Source organism: Thamnophis sirtalis, unplaced genomic scaffold (assembly GCF_051295495.1).
Source record: "Thamnophis sirtalis isolate CommonGarterSnake01/CBP01778 unplaced genomic scaffold, rThaSir2_p1.2 scaffold_5, whole genome shotgun sequence".
Classification (NCBI taxonomy): domain Eukaryota; kingdom Metazoa; phylum Chordata; class Lepidosauria; order Squamata; family Natricidae; genus Thamnophis; species Thamnophis sirtalis.
This window is the reverse complement of record NW_028261385.1, coordinates 94090856-94108792: the sequence shown is the minus strand read 5'-3', so window position 1 is coordinate 94108792 and position 17937 is coordinate 94090856. Positions and strand designations below refer to the sequence as shown.

General features: G+C 39.6%; 1 protein-coding gene across 14 annotated transcripts in view; it reads left to right on the top strand.

Moving 5' to 3' along the window:
* ZNF462 (zinc finger protein 462) overlaps positions 1-17937 on the top strand; it is a 173165-nt gene that overhangs the window by 123624 nt on the left and 31604 nt on the right. For 9 of the 14 annotated variants that reach the window (XM_087716208.1, XM_087716206.1, XM_087716204.1 and 6 more), the window contains 2 exons: positions 5764-5883; positions 16006-16261. In XM_087716208.1, coding sequence (XP_087572334.1) covers positions 5764-5883; positions 16006-16261 — 376 coding nt within the window. The remainder of the gene's footprint in view (positions 1-5763; positions 5884-16005; positions 16262-17937) is intronic. The other 5 variants (XM_014064322.2, XM_014064318.2, XM_014064321.2 and 2 more) reach the window with 1 other exon arrangement.

Below are 17937 nucleotides of genomic sequence, written 5' to 3'. Positions count from 1 at the left end.
TGGAAGTTTTTTTCAAATTTGTTACCTCGGTAGTGTGAAAAAGGTAACAGCCAAGTTTTGGGGGGCATCCTTCTGATGAATGCAATAAGTCTTCAAAAAGGACTTTTTGTTAGATTAAATGAGTTTTTAAATTACAGGAAGCATACACAATAGTTCTTAAAGCCTGCTGTCACTGATTTTGCAATAGGCTATTCCAGCACTCTATTAAATATTTAATACAATACAATAGCAGAGTTGGAAGGGAGCTTGGAGGTCTTCTAGTCCAACCCCCTGTCTAAGCAGGAAACCCTATACCGTTTCAGACAAATGGCTATCCAATAACTTCTTAAAGACTTCCACTGTTGGGGCATTCACAACTTCTGGAGGCAAGCTGTTCCACTAATTAATTGTTCTAACTGTCAGGAAATTTCTCCTCAGGTCTAAGTTGCTTCTCTCCTTGATTAGTTTCCACCCATTGCTTCTTGTTCTACCCTCAGGTGCCTTGGAAAATAGTTTGACTCCCTCTTCTTTGTGGCAACCCCTGAGATATTGGAACACTGCTATCATGTCTCCTCTAGTCCTTCTTTCTATTAAACTAGACATACCCAGTTCGTGCAACCTTTCTTCATATGTTTTAGTCTCCAGTCCCCTAATCATCTTTGTTGCTCTTCTCTGCACTCTTTCTAGAGTCTCCACATCTTTTCTACATCATGGTGACCAAAACCGAATGCAGTATTCCAAGTGTGGCCTTTCCAAGGCATTATAAAGTGGTATTAACACTTCACGTGATCTTGATTCTATCCCTCTGTTTATGCAGCCTAGAACTGTGTTGGCTTTTTTGGCAGCTGCTGCACACTGCTGGCTCATATTTAAATGGTTGTCCACTAGGACTCCAAGATCCCTTTCACAGTTACTACTATTGAGCAAGGTACCACCTATACTGTACCTGTGCATTTCGTTTTTGTTGCCTAAATGTAGAACCTTCTCTTTTCATCATTGAATTTCATTTTATTAGATAGTGCCCAATGTTCAAGTTTGTCAAGATCCTTCTGAATCTTAAGCCTATCTTCTGGAGTGTTGGCTATTCCTGCCAGCTTGGTGTCATCTGCAAATTTGATGAGTTCCCCATTTGTTCCCTCCTCCAAATCATTGAGGAAGATGTTGATGAGTACTGGGTCCAAAACAGAGCCTTTGGGTACTCCACTGCATACTTCTCTCCATGAAGATGCAGTTCCATTGAGGACTACAGGTTGAATGCAGTTGGTCAGCCAGTTAGGAATCCATCTGGTGGTGATGCTGTCTAACCCACATTCTTCTACTTTATCTAGTAGTAGGTATGGTCTACCTTATCAAATGCCTTAGTGAAGTCCAAGTAAACTATATCAACGGCATTCCTCTGGTCCACTAATTTTGTCACTTTGTCAAAGAATGCAATAAGATTAGTCTGGCGTGATCTGTTTTTGACAAAACCATGTTGGCTTTTGGCTATTACTTTGTTTGCTTCTAGGTGTTCGCTAATTCATTGCTTGATTATCTTTTCTAGAATCTTTCCTGGTATTGAGGTCAGGATGATAGGTCTGTAGTTTCCTGGATCTGTTTTTTCCCCCTTTTTTGAAGATGGGATCCACATCAGCTCTTTTCCAGTCCTCTGGTAGTTCCCCGGTACTCCATGATCTCTGAAAGATATAGTTCAGTGGTTCTGAGATCTCGTCTGCCAGTTCCTTCAGAACCCTGGGGTGTAATCCATACGGTCCTGGTGATTTGAACTTGTCTAGGGTAGACAGGTGCTCACTTACCATTTTCTTCCCTATTTTATTTTGATTCTTTTTTTAAATTGAGAATTACTATTAATAGTAGTAAATGTAGTTTGGTCTCTTTAAAAACCTTCTACAATGTAGCCAGAGCTTCCACAGTTTTAGAAGCCGCTCATTAATGCATTTTGCAAAATCTGAAATTAGCAAATGATTTAGCTTGTGTGAGAGATATATCGATCGATCCATTCATTTGATTGTATTAGTTTAGTTCTTTTTTGTAATATTTCAAAGGTTTTAAAGATTTACTATTTCCATTCTGAACCCAGATTCTCCAAATCATAGTTCTCCCAGTATTTTTAAACAAGGATTACTTTACAACCAATGTTCCCTCTAATTTTTTTCCAGTGTGTGCGGAAAAGTATAGTATTTGAGCAGCACATTTTCATGCCTGAGCACCTGAATTTTTTTCACACATGTTTCACAGAGCAATTGATTTATAGGATCCGAATTGGAATGGAGAAAAATGGTTTTGTGCGTGAGTGAGTGTGTGTGCGTGTGTGTGTGTGTGTGTGTGTTTGAGTGAGCAAGGGATCCAGTAAGGGAACTGCGCCTATTTAGGAAAGAAGGTAAATTATTGCAAACATGATTAATTGAAGATAAGTATGGGGACAGGTTGGGCAGTAGAGAGAAAGTGATAAAAGAGTGGGAGAGAGGAAGAAAAAAAGAGGGAAGAGAGACAGAAAGAGACAGAAGAGTGGGAAAGAAGGAGAGAGAAAGAGAGACAAAGAAAAAGAGGGTGAAAGAGACAGAAAGAGACAAAGAGGAGAGAGAAGGGAGAAGGAGAAAGTGACAGAAGAAAGGAAAAGAGGGAGAGACAAAGAGAAGAGAGACAAAGAGAAAGAGGATGAGAGAGACAGAGAGAGAAGAGAGGAAGAGGAAAGAGGAAGAGAGAACATCTCATTTCAACCCTGAGGTGCAAATATTCTCTTTGATTGGTAATTTTATTTGTCCATTTACTATCCAATACTCTCATTTCTCCTTAAGTTCATTAAGAATTCCCTTCTTTTTATTGAATTTATCACAATACCATGAGAACAACTTTTTCAGCATAGCTTTACAGCTATTTAAAATATATAGTAATTTAGGTCAGGTTTTCAGAACATAGTCTATTTATAAGTCACTAAGTGCAAAGAAACAGATTCAGAAAGTTGGCTTCCCTTTTTGTAATTGCCTATTGCCTGCTTAATTTTCTACCTACATTTTTGATAACTGATATTCACATTGACCCAAGAAGCCCATCATAGAAAGAAACGCTCCCTATGAACTTTGTTGGGTTTCCATGGAATGAAGTTTGATCTTTTTCTCAACCAACAGTAGCATATTCTTTCTACGGAGGGTATAGTCCATAATTGCCTATCAATCTAACAGTATGGTGATTGACAATCTCTTTATATTTCAATTCTAACTCTTTCAGTCTTAAAGGTTTGGTGAGGAGAAATCCAAAAATTCTTTTAAAGAGGAAAAAAATGCTTGCACAATTGCACCCATTGAGACATGTATATATACACAACACACAAGAGAAACAAACTTAACAAAGTGCTAAGTCTGCCCACTAACACCCCCCCCTCTCTCTCTCTCTCTCTCTCTCTCTCTTAAAGAGAGGGAGGGAGAGAAAGAGAGAGAGAGAGAATCCCTCCTTCCTTCAGCCCAACACTCTTGCTGGCATCCCGGACGGATGAGAGGGACTGCAAAGGGTCTCCTCGAGTCTAGGGCAGTGAGTCATTCGATGGGAAAGTTGCCTCTTGGAAGGAATGACCCAGATTGGCTCTCGCTTCATCTCTCCTGCTTTGTCTCTCCTGCCTCTTTGCTTCTCCGTTCAGTCTTTGGGCGGCAGATCGAAAGCGGAAGCCAATCCGGGTCATTCCTTCCAAGAGGCATGTTTCCCATTGAATGACTCGCTGCCCTAGACTCGAGGAGACCCTCTGCAGTCCTTCTTGTCTGGCCGGGATGCCAGTGAGAGTGTTGGGCTGAAGGAAGGAGGGATACACACACTCGGGCTCTCACTCACTCACTCACTCCCCTCCTCCTCCCTCCCTTCCTCTCTCTCTCTCAAATGACAAATCCGAGCAGCTGCTGCTGGGAGCCGGTCCCATGCCTTCTCCCAACCCCCACGCCCCTCCTCTCTGCTACTTCCTGCCTTGTGATTGCTGTCTCCAGGCTGGCTCTCCCCTCCTATTATCGTGGAAGGCATCTCACAAAAAACACTGGGCAGCAGTTGGAAACTGCTGCACGGTGTTTTGTTGTCACGTGCGCGGCCACGCACCCGCGCACCTTAGAGGGAACAGTGTTTACAACATCACATTGAACATAGTCTTGATTGTGTGGGTAGTTTTTTACTATTGCACTATTAAAAGATGAATAATGAGATAGCCTAAGGCACTTGTACAGGATAGTATAGACAACAGATAGTATTGCATTATGGAAAGTGATCCAACCATAAAGAGATTCCAAGCCAGTGACAATATTTGGCAGAGAGAGACAACATGGTGTGCAGCTTTTTGATATGTCTTCTATGTCAAAGGGCCTCTTTCTTGCAATAAGAAATAAGTCCTGGGACCTCACTCCTCCCATATGTTTTTATTTATTGGTTTGTTTGTTTCTTATATTTATTTGCCACCCATCTCACTGTGGGGCTACTCTGGATGACTTACAACAGTAGAACAGAAAAAATGATGAAACAAAATTGAAACATGACAATAGCAAAGCAATGAAACAATAAAGCAGTAAAAACACAATAATAAGTAAAAAGAAAGGCAGGAAAGGGGAGCAGAAGGCACAGGAGGAAGGTGGGTCAGTTAATTAGCCCAGTAGACATCTCCCATGTGGTACTTCCCTATTGGGTCCCTAGGCCAACCATCAGAGCCAATCTTGAGGCCCTTATAGAAGGATAAAGGATGGGGGCAAACCTCACCCCAGGGGGCAGGATGTTCCAGAGGGCTACAGCAGAGAAGGCTCTTCTTCTGAATTCCTCTGCGGGAGTTCCTTGACCAATGGGATCCACAGCAGGCATCCTCTGTCAGCACAAATAGGGCAAGCTTGTCTTAGCACAGGGATGAGGAACTATGGCCCTTTTATGACTTGTGGACTTCAACTCCCAGAGTTGCTGAGCCATCAGTGTGTGGTGAATCATAATGTGCTGCCTGACTTCCAACAGTTCAGGTGCTGTATAAATTACTATTATATGCTGTGTTATATTAATTATATATATTATTATATATTAAGGTCGAGCAGAATGGTGGCCTAGTGGTGAAGACGCTCACCTTCCACTCAGAAGGTCAAGAGCGCAATCCTAGGTTTTAGCAGATGTTTCTCTCTCCTAGGGTACAAAGAAAAAAGTCTGCGAACTCTCGGCACGGTGTCAGGAAGGGCATCCAGCCAGTAAATGCTCAGCTCCATCCAGTCGCCCCGGCTCTACCTCAAATTAAGAGATTACAGAGTTGTAAAAAGAGAGCCTTATTACATGTTAAGGTTCTGGCTCAGGAATTCTGGGAGTTGAAGTCCACAAGTCATAAAAGGGCCCTACTTCCTCATCTCGGTCTTAGCAGGACAACCGAGTTCATCAAATAGCCTGGATCTGTGCCATAGAGGGCTTTAATTTTTAATTTGATTTTATTTTTTTGTCAAGTTTTCACAAAGAAGCAAATGAGATCAGATTAGACAACCTCTTCCTATTATTTCGTATGAAGACTCGACTTGCAATCACAGGATTATAACAAATTCTGATTCGAATTGTGGCCACATGGCAAGGACTACTTATAGGTCCTTTGATAAGCAGCTGTTTTGTTTGAGTGGTGGGATTTGGAAGGGTTGTCTTGTCGTTCTTCTCAACTAGAGAAGCAGTTGCCTAGTTCCTGGAGTTAAGCTGATGACTCTCCCCTGTGTGTGATGCCCAGAAACTATAATGAAGAACTATTGTTCTTCAAGTGGTCATCTGTGCATTCACAGTCCTCCCCTATGTTCCTTTCTTTAGATGCTTACTCATCAGTCTTGGGGAGCTGGGGGGAATGTTGGAACCCCATCTTGATGCATGTGCAGAGGGCCAGGCTTCCTTCCAAAAGTCTTTGCTGTAGAAGAAGAATCACAGTTAGAGGTAAGAAAACCTGTTCTTGTAGCATCAATGGAGAAAAGCAACAGTGGTGCTTTTATGAACTCAGGCAGCTGCCACTAAAAAAATGTCTTGGAAGTCATGTAGCGTTGCTTAGGAAGGGAGTTGGTCATTCTTAGAAATGTGCTGCCATTCTGTCACAAGAGAGCCACAGACAGATGGGTGGAGAAAGGTGGGGCTTTACTTTGGTTGTATAAGACATTTTGTTCCTCTCACTTTTCCATTTATTTGTTTGGAACCAAATTAACTGAGAGAGGTAAAAGCAACTAATGCCATATATTATCCATATATCATATACTCCTATCTAGTATCCCTCATGTGGTGTTAAGCTGCAATATATGTAGTGCCTGTCTTAGTTCCTTAACCATTTTGGATGCAACCTGGCTATTGTGAGCAGAATTATCCATCCTTGGCATTACTGTCATATCACCTTGCCATTCACCACAGCCACAATGTTCAGTTTTATCTAGCAAACATGGTTAGCAAAAGAGTCTGAACATCTCCCATGTTTAAGAAGAAGCTCTTCCTTGGCCATTTCATTAAGTGCTACGGCATGCAACAAAAGAGCACCAGAGCATCAGGACCCTGGCATTGTTTATCAGCAGTAGTCAGTAGTCTACTACTACCCCTGGCCACAGCCCACTAGTGGGCCACAGCCCATTTCGAGGTGGGCCACGTAAGCTGTGTGCGTATGTGTGCATAGCTCCACTTCCGCAAGGGACAGGCAGGTACCTACTGCTCACATGGAACCATCCCCCCTCACCCTGCCAGGCCGCCAAGCAAAAAAGGTTGGGGACCACTGGGCTATTAATACAGGTAGTTCTTGATTTACAACCTTTTGTTTAATGACAATTCAAAATTACAACACCTTCCTCTGAAAAAGTCATGACCTAAATTCACATTTAATGGTCATCATATTGTCCCATCCACTCATAGTCACATGATCATAGTTCAGGTGTTAGCAATAGGCTAGCATTTACGGTACATTCAGTTGCAGCATCCTGTGGCCACATGATTGTGATTTGCAACTTTCTGCCAAAAAAAAAAAAAAAAAAACCAGCAAAAAATGTTATTAGGAAAGCTGAATTCGCTTAACGAATTGAGAATTTGGCCAAATTTCTGACACTATACTTATAAGAAACCCTCTGTTTTCAGTAAGAACTCTTCCACTTAAATTGCCTATTAAACTATATACAAGAGCCCAGTTCCCTATCAATTAGCATGTAGACTTACAGCATTTTTATATGTTTAAGTGAAGTGTTTGGTTTTTTTAAAGGAAATGTATGATAGCTTATTATGGGGAATGTTTTGATGCTGTATGTGAGCCAAAGTAACTATAAATTGTTGGCTGTCATCTGCTTCTGCAGAGGAAATGGTAGCAGCAGATTGTACTGCAATAGTATATCATATTTGTTTCTCATATGGTAAATCCTAGAATTTCCAGTAAAAGTATAGATATATAATTCCTCTATTTTTCTTAACAGATGGATTGAGCCAACATCCTGAGTATCTGTCAATATGTATTATGTAACTCCAAATTACAATCTGTGGGCAACATGTTATTGCTTATCCCACCTTTATTACTTTATAAGTAATTCAAGGTGGAGAAAATACTTATTACTCCTTCCTCCTCCTGTTTTCTCCCTCTGAGGTAGTTTGGGCTGAGAGAAAGTGATGGACCCAAGGTCATTCAGCTGGGTTTTACGCCTCCTGATTTGTAGGCCAGCACCTTAACATGTAATAATACTTGTTTTAACAACCCTGTAATCACTTAATTCGGGGTAGAGTCGGGGTGATTGGATGGCATTAAGCATTTACTAGACAGTTGTCCTTCCTGACGCCACAGTTCGCAGCAGATATTTTTTCTTTGCCTCCTAGGAAAGAGAAACACCACTCTGCTCAATCTTAATAAGTTATATAGTTAATATAATTATATATAATATAATTAATACAATATAGCATATAATAGCACCTGAATTGTGGGAATTTGGGCAGCACATTATGGTTCATCACACAGACAGCTAGAGTTTGGACCAGATGTGGCCTTTTGAACCACCTGTCCAGTTTTTCCCAAAGATCTGGGATAAGCAGATGATATTATTTGTTGTGTTAAAGTGTCATCACAGGATGCAAATTGTCCCAAGTAAGGCTGTCTTTTGCAAATGACTGATGGTGATTTTGCCAATGCTCACAGCATTTATTATTATGTACACAACAGTGTGAAATCATAGCTGTTAATTCTTTAGCTGATGTTGGCGTTCACATGCATTGAGTTATTCCCAACAATATTCCCAACTGTATTTCCTCTGGGGCCCTGAGGGAGGCCATTTTTGCCCTCCCCAGGCTCCAGGAAAGCCCCCGGAGCCTGGGCAGGATGAAAAATGGGCCCAACGGGCCAACCAAAAGTTTGGAAATGAACTTCCAGGAGGCTCATTGGGCCGGTTTTTCACCCTCCCCAGGCTCCGGGGGCTTTTCTGAAACATGGGAAGGGTGAAGGCCAAAAATTGGCTGGCCGGTGCACACATGCCTGCTGGAGCTAACGGCTCATGTGCTGTCATAGATTCGCCATCACGAACCTAGCATGTCACAAGATATCAGCATAGCATATGTGTGAATCCAAGCAGTGTGGCCTTTTGTAATTGAGAAGTGGAGAGTGCCATCCAAGATTTCATGATATGGCACACAGTGTACCAATAACCATCAAGGACCATCATAGCCAGTTTATGCCATAATCTTTCCACTTTGATTTTCAGACCTCAATATTATTATTGTGTATCTTGATACAATGACTAATAAAGATTGAAAAACAAATGGAAAAAAATAAGATACATAAATACAGGTACAAAGACACCTGGGGTAGTATGTGTCCTTTTGCCAGGAGTGAATATTTGTTAAAAGTAGTGAAAATGAATGCAGGGGTATGGAGTGCTTAATAAGCACGTATAATAGAAGAAGAGATAAGATAAAAAATGCGTGGATTAAATACAAAAGTGGGGGACAATGTAGAAGAGGAACAGTATGAAGAGACAGGTTGCTTGAATAGAGAGAATGGATGTAGATTCACAACTTATGAATGGGTTGAGAAGAAGGAAAAACCCAAAAGTAATTGTGTAGAGTTTATGGGATCCTGAGAAAGAATAACTTGTGATGATTTAAGAACAAAAGGTAATGTATGAAGCAGCAAATTGTGGTGGAAGCAAGAATAGAAAGGTATGAAAAAATACCACGTATGGTATTCATATAAATTAGTTCTAACAATTTGTTGTTTTATTTTCTCTTCTTATAACATTTTTTAAAATTTTATTTGGCTTGCTGTTTCTTACTCCCTTTCTGCACTTTGCATATCACTGCTTCTCCTGAATGGGTATAGTGTTAAGGCCATCTATGAATGGAGCTGACCCAGCAGCTCACTGTGTCTATTTATTCTAACACTCTTCGGCTAGTCCACCTTCTAAAGACTCAACACTTTTCCTTCCAACAGAATGTAGAAAAAGAAATTTAAACATCCTCATAGTTACCTTTTCTGTCTCCTCAGCTATATTCAAATACACTTGTGTGGGCATTTCTCTTCATTCTTGGACTTCACTTCTTCCTCAGATTTTGGGATGACAATTCAGGGTGGCTTAATCAAGCCCAGCGCTTCCCATTTATATTGGAGGAGTTTGCTTGTGTCTACTTCGGCTCTCTTATTTCTGGTGGTTGGAAAAACAGACCTACCATGGGGCAATTAGGCACAATATATCAGAGCTGGCCCCATGAGTTTGAGAGCTTTGAGCAACCCACCTGCCAAATGGCCCCTGTCCTGCTTGTTTTAGAAAAGGAAATGAGGTGGACGACTGCCACTCTGATATATAACCTCTGCCAAAAATTGCAAATGAAATTGTGGTCAGCAAAGCTTATTTTCTCTGGGTTATTACTTTGGCTGCCCTAGACTTCCTCAGATTGTCCTATAGGTATAAATTAATCCCTCCTCCCCAACCCTCTAATTCATCATTAAAATGGCACTTTTGGGGGAATTGTTTTAAGTTTTAGCAAAGTCTGTTAAACACACATTTTTTGGAGGGCTGAAAATATCCTGACACCAAACTGTAGGCATCAATGTGGAAGGGGATGCTTACTAATTATAGGCTAGGTCAGCGGAGAAAGAATTTCCTGGCTTTCTCTAATAGTGTTGGGATCATGGGATTCCTAAGCAGAGGACACAATTGATGTCACTGCTGTTTTGATGCCATAATTCAGCCAACTTGGCTCCTCTGTTCCATAATCTTCTGTCTTCTTCCATGACTTGCCTTTTGGTTACCATATTGAAGACCCAAAAGGCATGTTGAGAAGGTAGATGAGCATCGTGATGAATGATGAACTTCAACTCTGGAAGCTTAGATTTTAACACTCTACTGAATCATGGCATTCACTAGTTTTTTCCTTGCCTGCCTTACCCAGGGAGGGGGTGTGTGTCAAATTTTAGGACAAAATAGAAAGAAAAAAATCTTTCTGATATTTGAATGTGTTTTAAAGCAAGTCTTTTTGCTATTTGGAGCCATGTCTGCCATCTTTTTTCTCTGATAATACTTCATCTGATTAATTATATTATTAGTTCATTGTTATGACCTATTCTTATATTTTATTCAGAAGGGTGTTTTATTTTCATTCTTTCCTATAAAATAAAAGTACAGTATTTATTTGCCTTAAATTGACTAAAGCTTTTAAAAAGCTGCTTGTTTTCTTCAGAATATCCAGAAGGAAGGAAATGTTTTCAAGGGGAAGGGTTTCAAGGAGCCTGACCCAGACTGAAGTCTTTTGAGACTAATATGAAATTCACATATGAAGATGCTAAACAAAAACCTGTTTTCATACATCTTTGCTCCTGTTCCAAAGCAGAGCAAGCACTTATGAGTTTTAATGAGAGAGTTGTTGGTCCAGGATCTTTGCCTGAAGTACTCTTGGAGATAAGATTCACCACTTGAGAGCCAAGTGAGGTTGGGTGCCTTACGGATTGTTAGAAATGCTTTAGTGTGGGCTGTGGTATAATTTCAGAAATGTAAAAAATGTCATTCCAAATTAAAATAGAAATGGTTCTTTCATGACTCATAAAATGTAATGCACAGGATGCTATTGTGCATGTGTAAAAAGAAGCCCATGGTGCAATTTTGTACTGGACCTCTAAATTTAAACAACTAAATAGCAATGACAAGAAAGCATGAGCATATCTAAGAAGATTTAAAAGAAACAGTAAAGAATTGGAAAACCATCAGAACTAAAAGAACTTTGGCAGCTGGAGGCGTTAAGTAGATTAGTTAGATAAAATAATTTTGTCTCTTTCTAAAGGCACTAAAGTAGATCTTGGGAGGGTGCAGAGATAATTTGGAAAAGATAATTGGGTGGTTGGAGGAAGGTAAACATCGCAATTGTTCGTAATTGTTTAAAGCAGCCATTCTTCCTAGAAATCATGTGACTGTTTTGCACCTGCCTCATCATCCCAGAAAAAGAAGCAGTTGCTTTCAAGAGTTACAGCCATGTGCTTAATTCACAACTCCATTGAATGGTATTACTAAATGCTACTTTCCCAGATTTTTCTGATAAAGGCATTTGGAGTGGTGGCACAGTGGTTGGAATGCAGTATTTCAACTAATACTGCCCATAAACGGGAGTTCGATCCTGACCTGCTCAAAGTTGATTCAGCCTTCCATCTTTCTGAGGTGGGTAAAATGAGGGCCCAGATTGTTTGGAACAATATGCTGACTGTAAACCGCTTAGGGAGGTCTGGGAAAACATTATGGAACAGTATATAAGTTTAAGTGCTATTGCTGGTTGGAATGCTGCATTGGAATGCTGCTTTTTTCTCTCTCTGCCTGTCTTAGATCTTTTGCTGGGAGCACATATTGTATGTTAGAAAACTCAAGCATTTATGGACCTCCCACTAAGCCCATATTCACTTAGTGTCAATACTTTTGCTCAGATTCATAACAAGGCCAATTGCAATTTGTTGTATTCTGGGTTCTTCAATTTATAAACTCATTTCTAAACAGGGATTTTGCATATTCTGATTAAATATTTCCTTAAAAATTAGCAAAAGTTGAAAGAAACATTGTACAAGAGCAGAGCAAAATTTTAGGAGGAAGCTATACAAAGCATTACCTAAAAACAAACAGGTTTTAAAACTGATGTTATTTACAGATTTGTGGGAATGGAATGGGGAGAAATACAGCCAAATATTGAGTTGTATACTGTTGAATGCACACTGAATATAAGAAGCATGCCTTTGTGGTAGAAATTTTCATTTCTACTATAGGTAGTCTAGACTTAACAATCACAATTGGGACTATAATTTCTGTTATTAAGCAAGGCAGTCATTAAGTGAGTCGCACCTGAATTTACGAATTTTTTTTGCTATGGTTAAGCAAATTACTGCAGTGGTTAAGTAAATCAATGCAACTGTTAAGTGACACATAGTCATTAAGCAAATCTGGCTTCCCACATTAACATTGCTTATTGGAAGTTTGGCGATCACATGACCCCAGGAAGTTGCATCCATCATAAATAGATGCCAGTTGTCAAGCATCCAAATTTTGATCATGTGACCAGAGATGCTGTGACAGTCATAGGTTCAAGGACCAGACATAAGTCACTTTTTTCTCTCAGTGCTTTGAGAAAAGCTTTGAACGGTCACTAAACAAATGGTTATAAGTCAAGGACTACCTGTGTTCCCTTTTCATCTGGAAATGGAAACTGAAGTGTTTTAAGTTATATAGCAATTTTATATATCCTCTATCAGTCTTTTAATTCCAGGATTAAAATTTTGGCAATTTAATTTTCTTTGTCTTCATTTTAAGGAAAGAAATTTAAATGAGACAACTAGACTCAAGGGAAGAAAGCAATATATTACACTGTGATTTAAACTTATGGCCCATTAAAATCTCTACATGATCACCTTGCTTTGCCCTTTATTCACACAATAAATAAATTAGAAACCGGCTTAAAGACCTGTGTTTTGCTTGTATGGATGCCATTTAATTTATATATCTTCTACTACAAACACTAAGACGCATGACCTAAAACTAAAACCCCAAAATAGGATTCATGTCCCAAATATCAAGGCATGTTTTATGGTGCTCTAGAATTAATTTTAGTGTTATGATCTATTTGAGCAGAGTTAAACTCAGTGGTTGGTTTCTATTTTTTCGCCGCCACTACTACCGGTTCGTCCAATCCAGGCCGAACCGGGAGCAACCCACCTCTAGATAAACAACTTAGTAGCGTCCCGAGGTTTTGAACCTCCAATTGACATTCCTATTGTTTATGAGCAGAGGGAGCTATCTAAAGAACAACTGAAAGACTTCATTATGGGGCATCCCTCTAAAATCCTATATATTTGAATTGCTAGAAGCCGAGAAAGGTCCCATTCAACCATGGTTACTTCTTTTGTCCTTCATTTTGTTGTTTTATTCTTCTGTTCTTTGTTCTGTAACAGTAGTTAATCAAAGAAAATTTCTTATCAAGAATTAGATTGAGCCAGTTGGCACAAGTTTACCTTAATGAATTAAACAGTGTTATAATTATGCTTAACAGGTGTCCCCCCCCCACCCCCCAGCAAATAATGTGGTTTGTTCAAACAGATTCTAGGTTATTTCTCTCAGGACAAGCTAAGGAAAGAAGCCACAATCTATCTATAGTTTATTACCCACTCCCTGAATGAATGAAGCAGGGACCAGCAAGCTCTTCATTCATCAGTGACCTTAATAGGGTCGTGCAAATCACTTTAGAGGGTTTTTCCCCTTTTGGTGATTTTACAAATTGGTTAAATATCATAAACTTAGCCTGTAGCAATTAGACATATCTCTTCATTACTTCAGATTGTAATTTATATTTCCTCCTTTTATTTTCCACTATTGTTTGCTTCAATTAAAAGTCCTTTTTCGTGGTTATATTGATTTGACTAATTTTGACATAGTTCTAAAGGATGAAATACAAAGTTTCTAAATATCTTTCTCTTTTTGAAATTATAATGTTGCAGTAGTTTTATCAGCACTTGTAGCCTCCCACTTTAATTATATCTGTATTCCCTTATACAAGTAATCCTCGACTTACAACAGTTCATTTAGTGACTGTTTAAAGTTACAACATCATTGGAAAAAAATGACTTACGGCCATTTTTCACATGTTAACCATTGTAGCATCCTCATGGTCACATGATTTACATTTAGATGCTTGACTGACTCACAGTTATGACAGTTGCAGTGTCCAGGAGTCATGTCATCTCCTTTTGTGACTTCTGACAAGCAAAGTCAAAGGGAAAACCATATTGACTTACCAACCATGTTATTAATTTAACAACTGCAGTGATTCACTTAACAAACGTGGCAAGATAAGTTGTAAAATGGGCAAAATTCACTTAACAAATTTCTCACTTAACAATATAGATTTGGAACTCAGTTGTGGTCATAAATTGAAGATAACCTGTATAACATAAATTGTATAAGTAAAGCTTGCCTGCTGATATTACAGTTTTTCCTTCCTCGTTGGAGTAAAATCTGCAAAAAATACATTTCTTAATGGGATACTGAATCTGGAACAAGACAGATGTTTTTCCTGTTGCAAGCTCCTTCATTTTCAGTCTTCATACAGTATTTTCCATATGTGCTTATTTCATACAGGTAATACTTGACTTACAGCCACAGTTAGACCAGAATTTCCATTGCTAAGCAAGGCAGTTGTGAAGGAAGCCTTGCACAATTTTGTGACCTTTTTTTGACATGGTTGTTAAATGAATCACAGCAGTTGTTAAGTGAATTACGCAGTTGTTAAGCAAATGCAGCTTCCCCCGTTGACTTCGCTTGTCAGAAGTTAGCTGGGAACGTTCAAATGGAAATCACATGATCCCAGGATGCTGCAACCATTATAAATAAAATGCCAAATGCTCAAACTTTGATCATGTGATTGTGATGACTTTATTACATGCACTGGTTGTAAGTCACTTATCCACTACTGTAACTTCTAATGGTCACTAAATGAATGCTTGTAAGTCAAGGACTATTTGTAAAAGATAGGGCTCATAAATCTTTGTGCCAGAATTGATCTGATCATTCAGTTGTGATAAAGATACAGAAATTGTTAGAAAAACTCTTAATCCTTTCCTTCTATCCAATGATCATGCTCATTTTTGCAGCCCATCTACAATATCCCTAAAAGAAAAGGTAGATGTGCACACTTTAATAAAATAAAATAATATTATGTGTACTTGGATCTTCCTTTTGGTAGCAATTAGACTTACTTTAAAGTAAAAGAGAGAGAGAATTCTAATTTCCACCTGAAAATTAAGTTATGAGGCAGTATTCTATATGTTGTAGTTCTGTGTTGAGCCTGGTAGAATTTTCTGGGCTAAAACCAGCAACTTCCATCCAAAAATAAACTTGTAGAAAATAATGTCAATATCAAACAGTTCCAGTTGACAATGTGGCTGCAATACCCTTCAGTATTTCAGTAGGTGGCAGCACTTGGCTGATCATATCTATGTTTTGAAGCTAAGCCAGGTTGGACTTGGTTAGCATGCGGACTATTTAGAAAATTCCATGGCTTTAGACTAGATTGAAAGTTGAAAGAACATCCCAACAGAAGGCAATGATAAGCCTTTTTGTTTTTTTTACTGCTGCCAAGAACACTGTATGCCATAACCATGAGTCAAACTCAACTTGAGTTTGATTTGCCCTAATTGTACCTTCCAGATCCACTTTAAGAGCACTCATTTTTAATATGCTAAAATAAGCTACAGTGTTTTTTATAATGTGGATAAATATGGACACCTACACTCATGAGTTGAAGTTGATAAAATTCACTGTGTGCTACAGTTACATGTTACATACCATACTTTACATTTAAAAGTATGTTTAAACATCTTTTTGGACCCGGTCTGCCCAAGCAGTAAATGAATACATAATATTGACTGTCAACTATGTTAAAACAATAATTCAACCAATAGGAACCAACTTTCCTAAAACCAATTAATTTTTTTTTAGCAGAGCAGCATTGACCTAGCGTTGCATTTAAATTTCAGAGTTAGTTCTCTCCCCTTTTTGATGTTAATGTTAAATAGTTGTTTACTTTCCCTTGCAGATTCTTCCTATTCAGAGCCTCCTGATGTCCAGCAACAACTGAACCACTATCAGTCCGCAGCCTTGGCAAGGAATAATAACAACATTAGCCCCGTCCCACTTTCTGGAGGAGACCAGAAAGCCGAAGCCATCCTTAACTGTGAATTTTGTGAATTCACTTCGGGTTACATACAGAGCATTCGCCGTCATTATCGTGACAAACATGGAGGGAAGAAGTTGTTCAAGTGCAAAGACTGTTCATTTTACACAGGCTTTAAGTAAGTTGCTACACTGGAGAGTTAAGGGTGGGTCGGTTGCCAAGTCAGCAGCTATGCATTTAATCCTGGCAATTTGTCATGGTTTGTTGGAATGACCTTGGGAGACAGGAGGAAGAACTACAGTCTAGACCAGAGGTCTCCAACCTTGGCAACTTTAAGACTTGTGGACTTTAACTCCCAGAATTCCTCAGCCAGCTTTGCTGAGGAATTCTGGGAGTTGAAGTCCATAAGGCTTAAAGTTGCTAAGGTTGGAGACCCCTGGTCTAGACAACAGTCTGATAAGTGAGTCCAAAGAAGAGATAGGCTGGAGAAAGCATCTCAGGAGGGACCTACCCTAGTTTTCAGGAGAGTAAAAGTAAGAGAGAGAGGAGAGATATTTTCAGTCTTGCAAAAATGATATTACTCTAATCTTAAAATAAAGTTAGTGTTAGTGCTCATCATTGGTGCTTCTTGTCTGAACCACCCGAAGTGGCTGACACAGCTTGTGTCAGTAGACCTGCGTTCCCTCTATTTCTGTATTGTGACTTCAGCCTCCATATCTTGACATTTATGTCCCATTTACACAGTGAAAGGAGGGGAAGCTTCTTCTTGTACTAAATGCTGCAAACGCACCCACTTGTTTATTAGCAGTACTAAGATATAACATGTTTCTAGTCCTTGTCGTGGAAAAGTAGACAAAAATATTTCCTTTCTTGTACAACCCGATAAATGTCAGCTTAGAAGGATATCATGCTGGATTCATTCCTAGACCAGTAATTTACAGGATTGCTGTTTTAGTCTGAGATAAGATGATAGAAACGAGTAAGAGAACCGTAATCCACATTGCTAGAAATACCTACAGAAATTTGAACACTTAATCCAATAGACCAGTGGTGAGTTCCTAATGGTTCAGCCGAACTGGTAGTGGTTTGGCGGCCTGGGTCGCTGGAACTGGCAATGACCCAGGCCTGGCACGCCCCTGAACCGGTTCTCCTGGCAGTGCCATTGGTGCTGCCATCTTGTTTTTGGCTTCTGCGCATGCGCAGAAGCATTTTTATTGTACTGTGCATGAGTGTGCATCAAGCACACGTGTGCTGCGCGAACATGAGTGAACCGGCAGTAGCGGCTGCCAGAACCCTCCTCTCCAATAGACTACATCTACTTAGAATTATAATTTCACTTTTTTCCATGTGAAGTGAAACAGAGGTGGTATTCAGCAGTTTCTGACCAGTTCTAGAGAACCGATAGCAGAAATTTTGAGTAGTTTGGAGAACTGGTAAATACCACTTCTGACTGGCCCCACCCCTATCTATTCTCTGCCTTCCGAGACCCAGCTGATCGGGAGGGAATGGGGATTTTGCAGTATCCTTCCCCTGCCACGCCCACCAAGCCACACCACGCCTACAGAACTGGTAGTAAAAAAATTTGAATCCCACCACTGAAGTGAAGTGCGAAAAGTAATAAGCTACTTTCTTCTGAAATCCACTTTGTCATTGGGGAGGCTGATCCTATAAGGGCTGTTTGCCCACAAAACATTCAAAATATCTTTAAATGGCTGTGGTTTCTATTTAGGGTTCTTGGGATGGTTCTTTCTATAATCCAGGAATACAATCCAGTGGGCAACACAAACTGCAAAGGGCTATGTGCTTATGGGTAATTTCTTGTCAGCTGAAATATGCATAGGGCAGAAAAAGTGT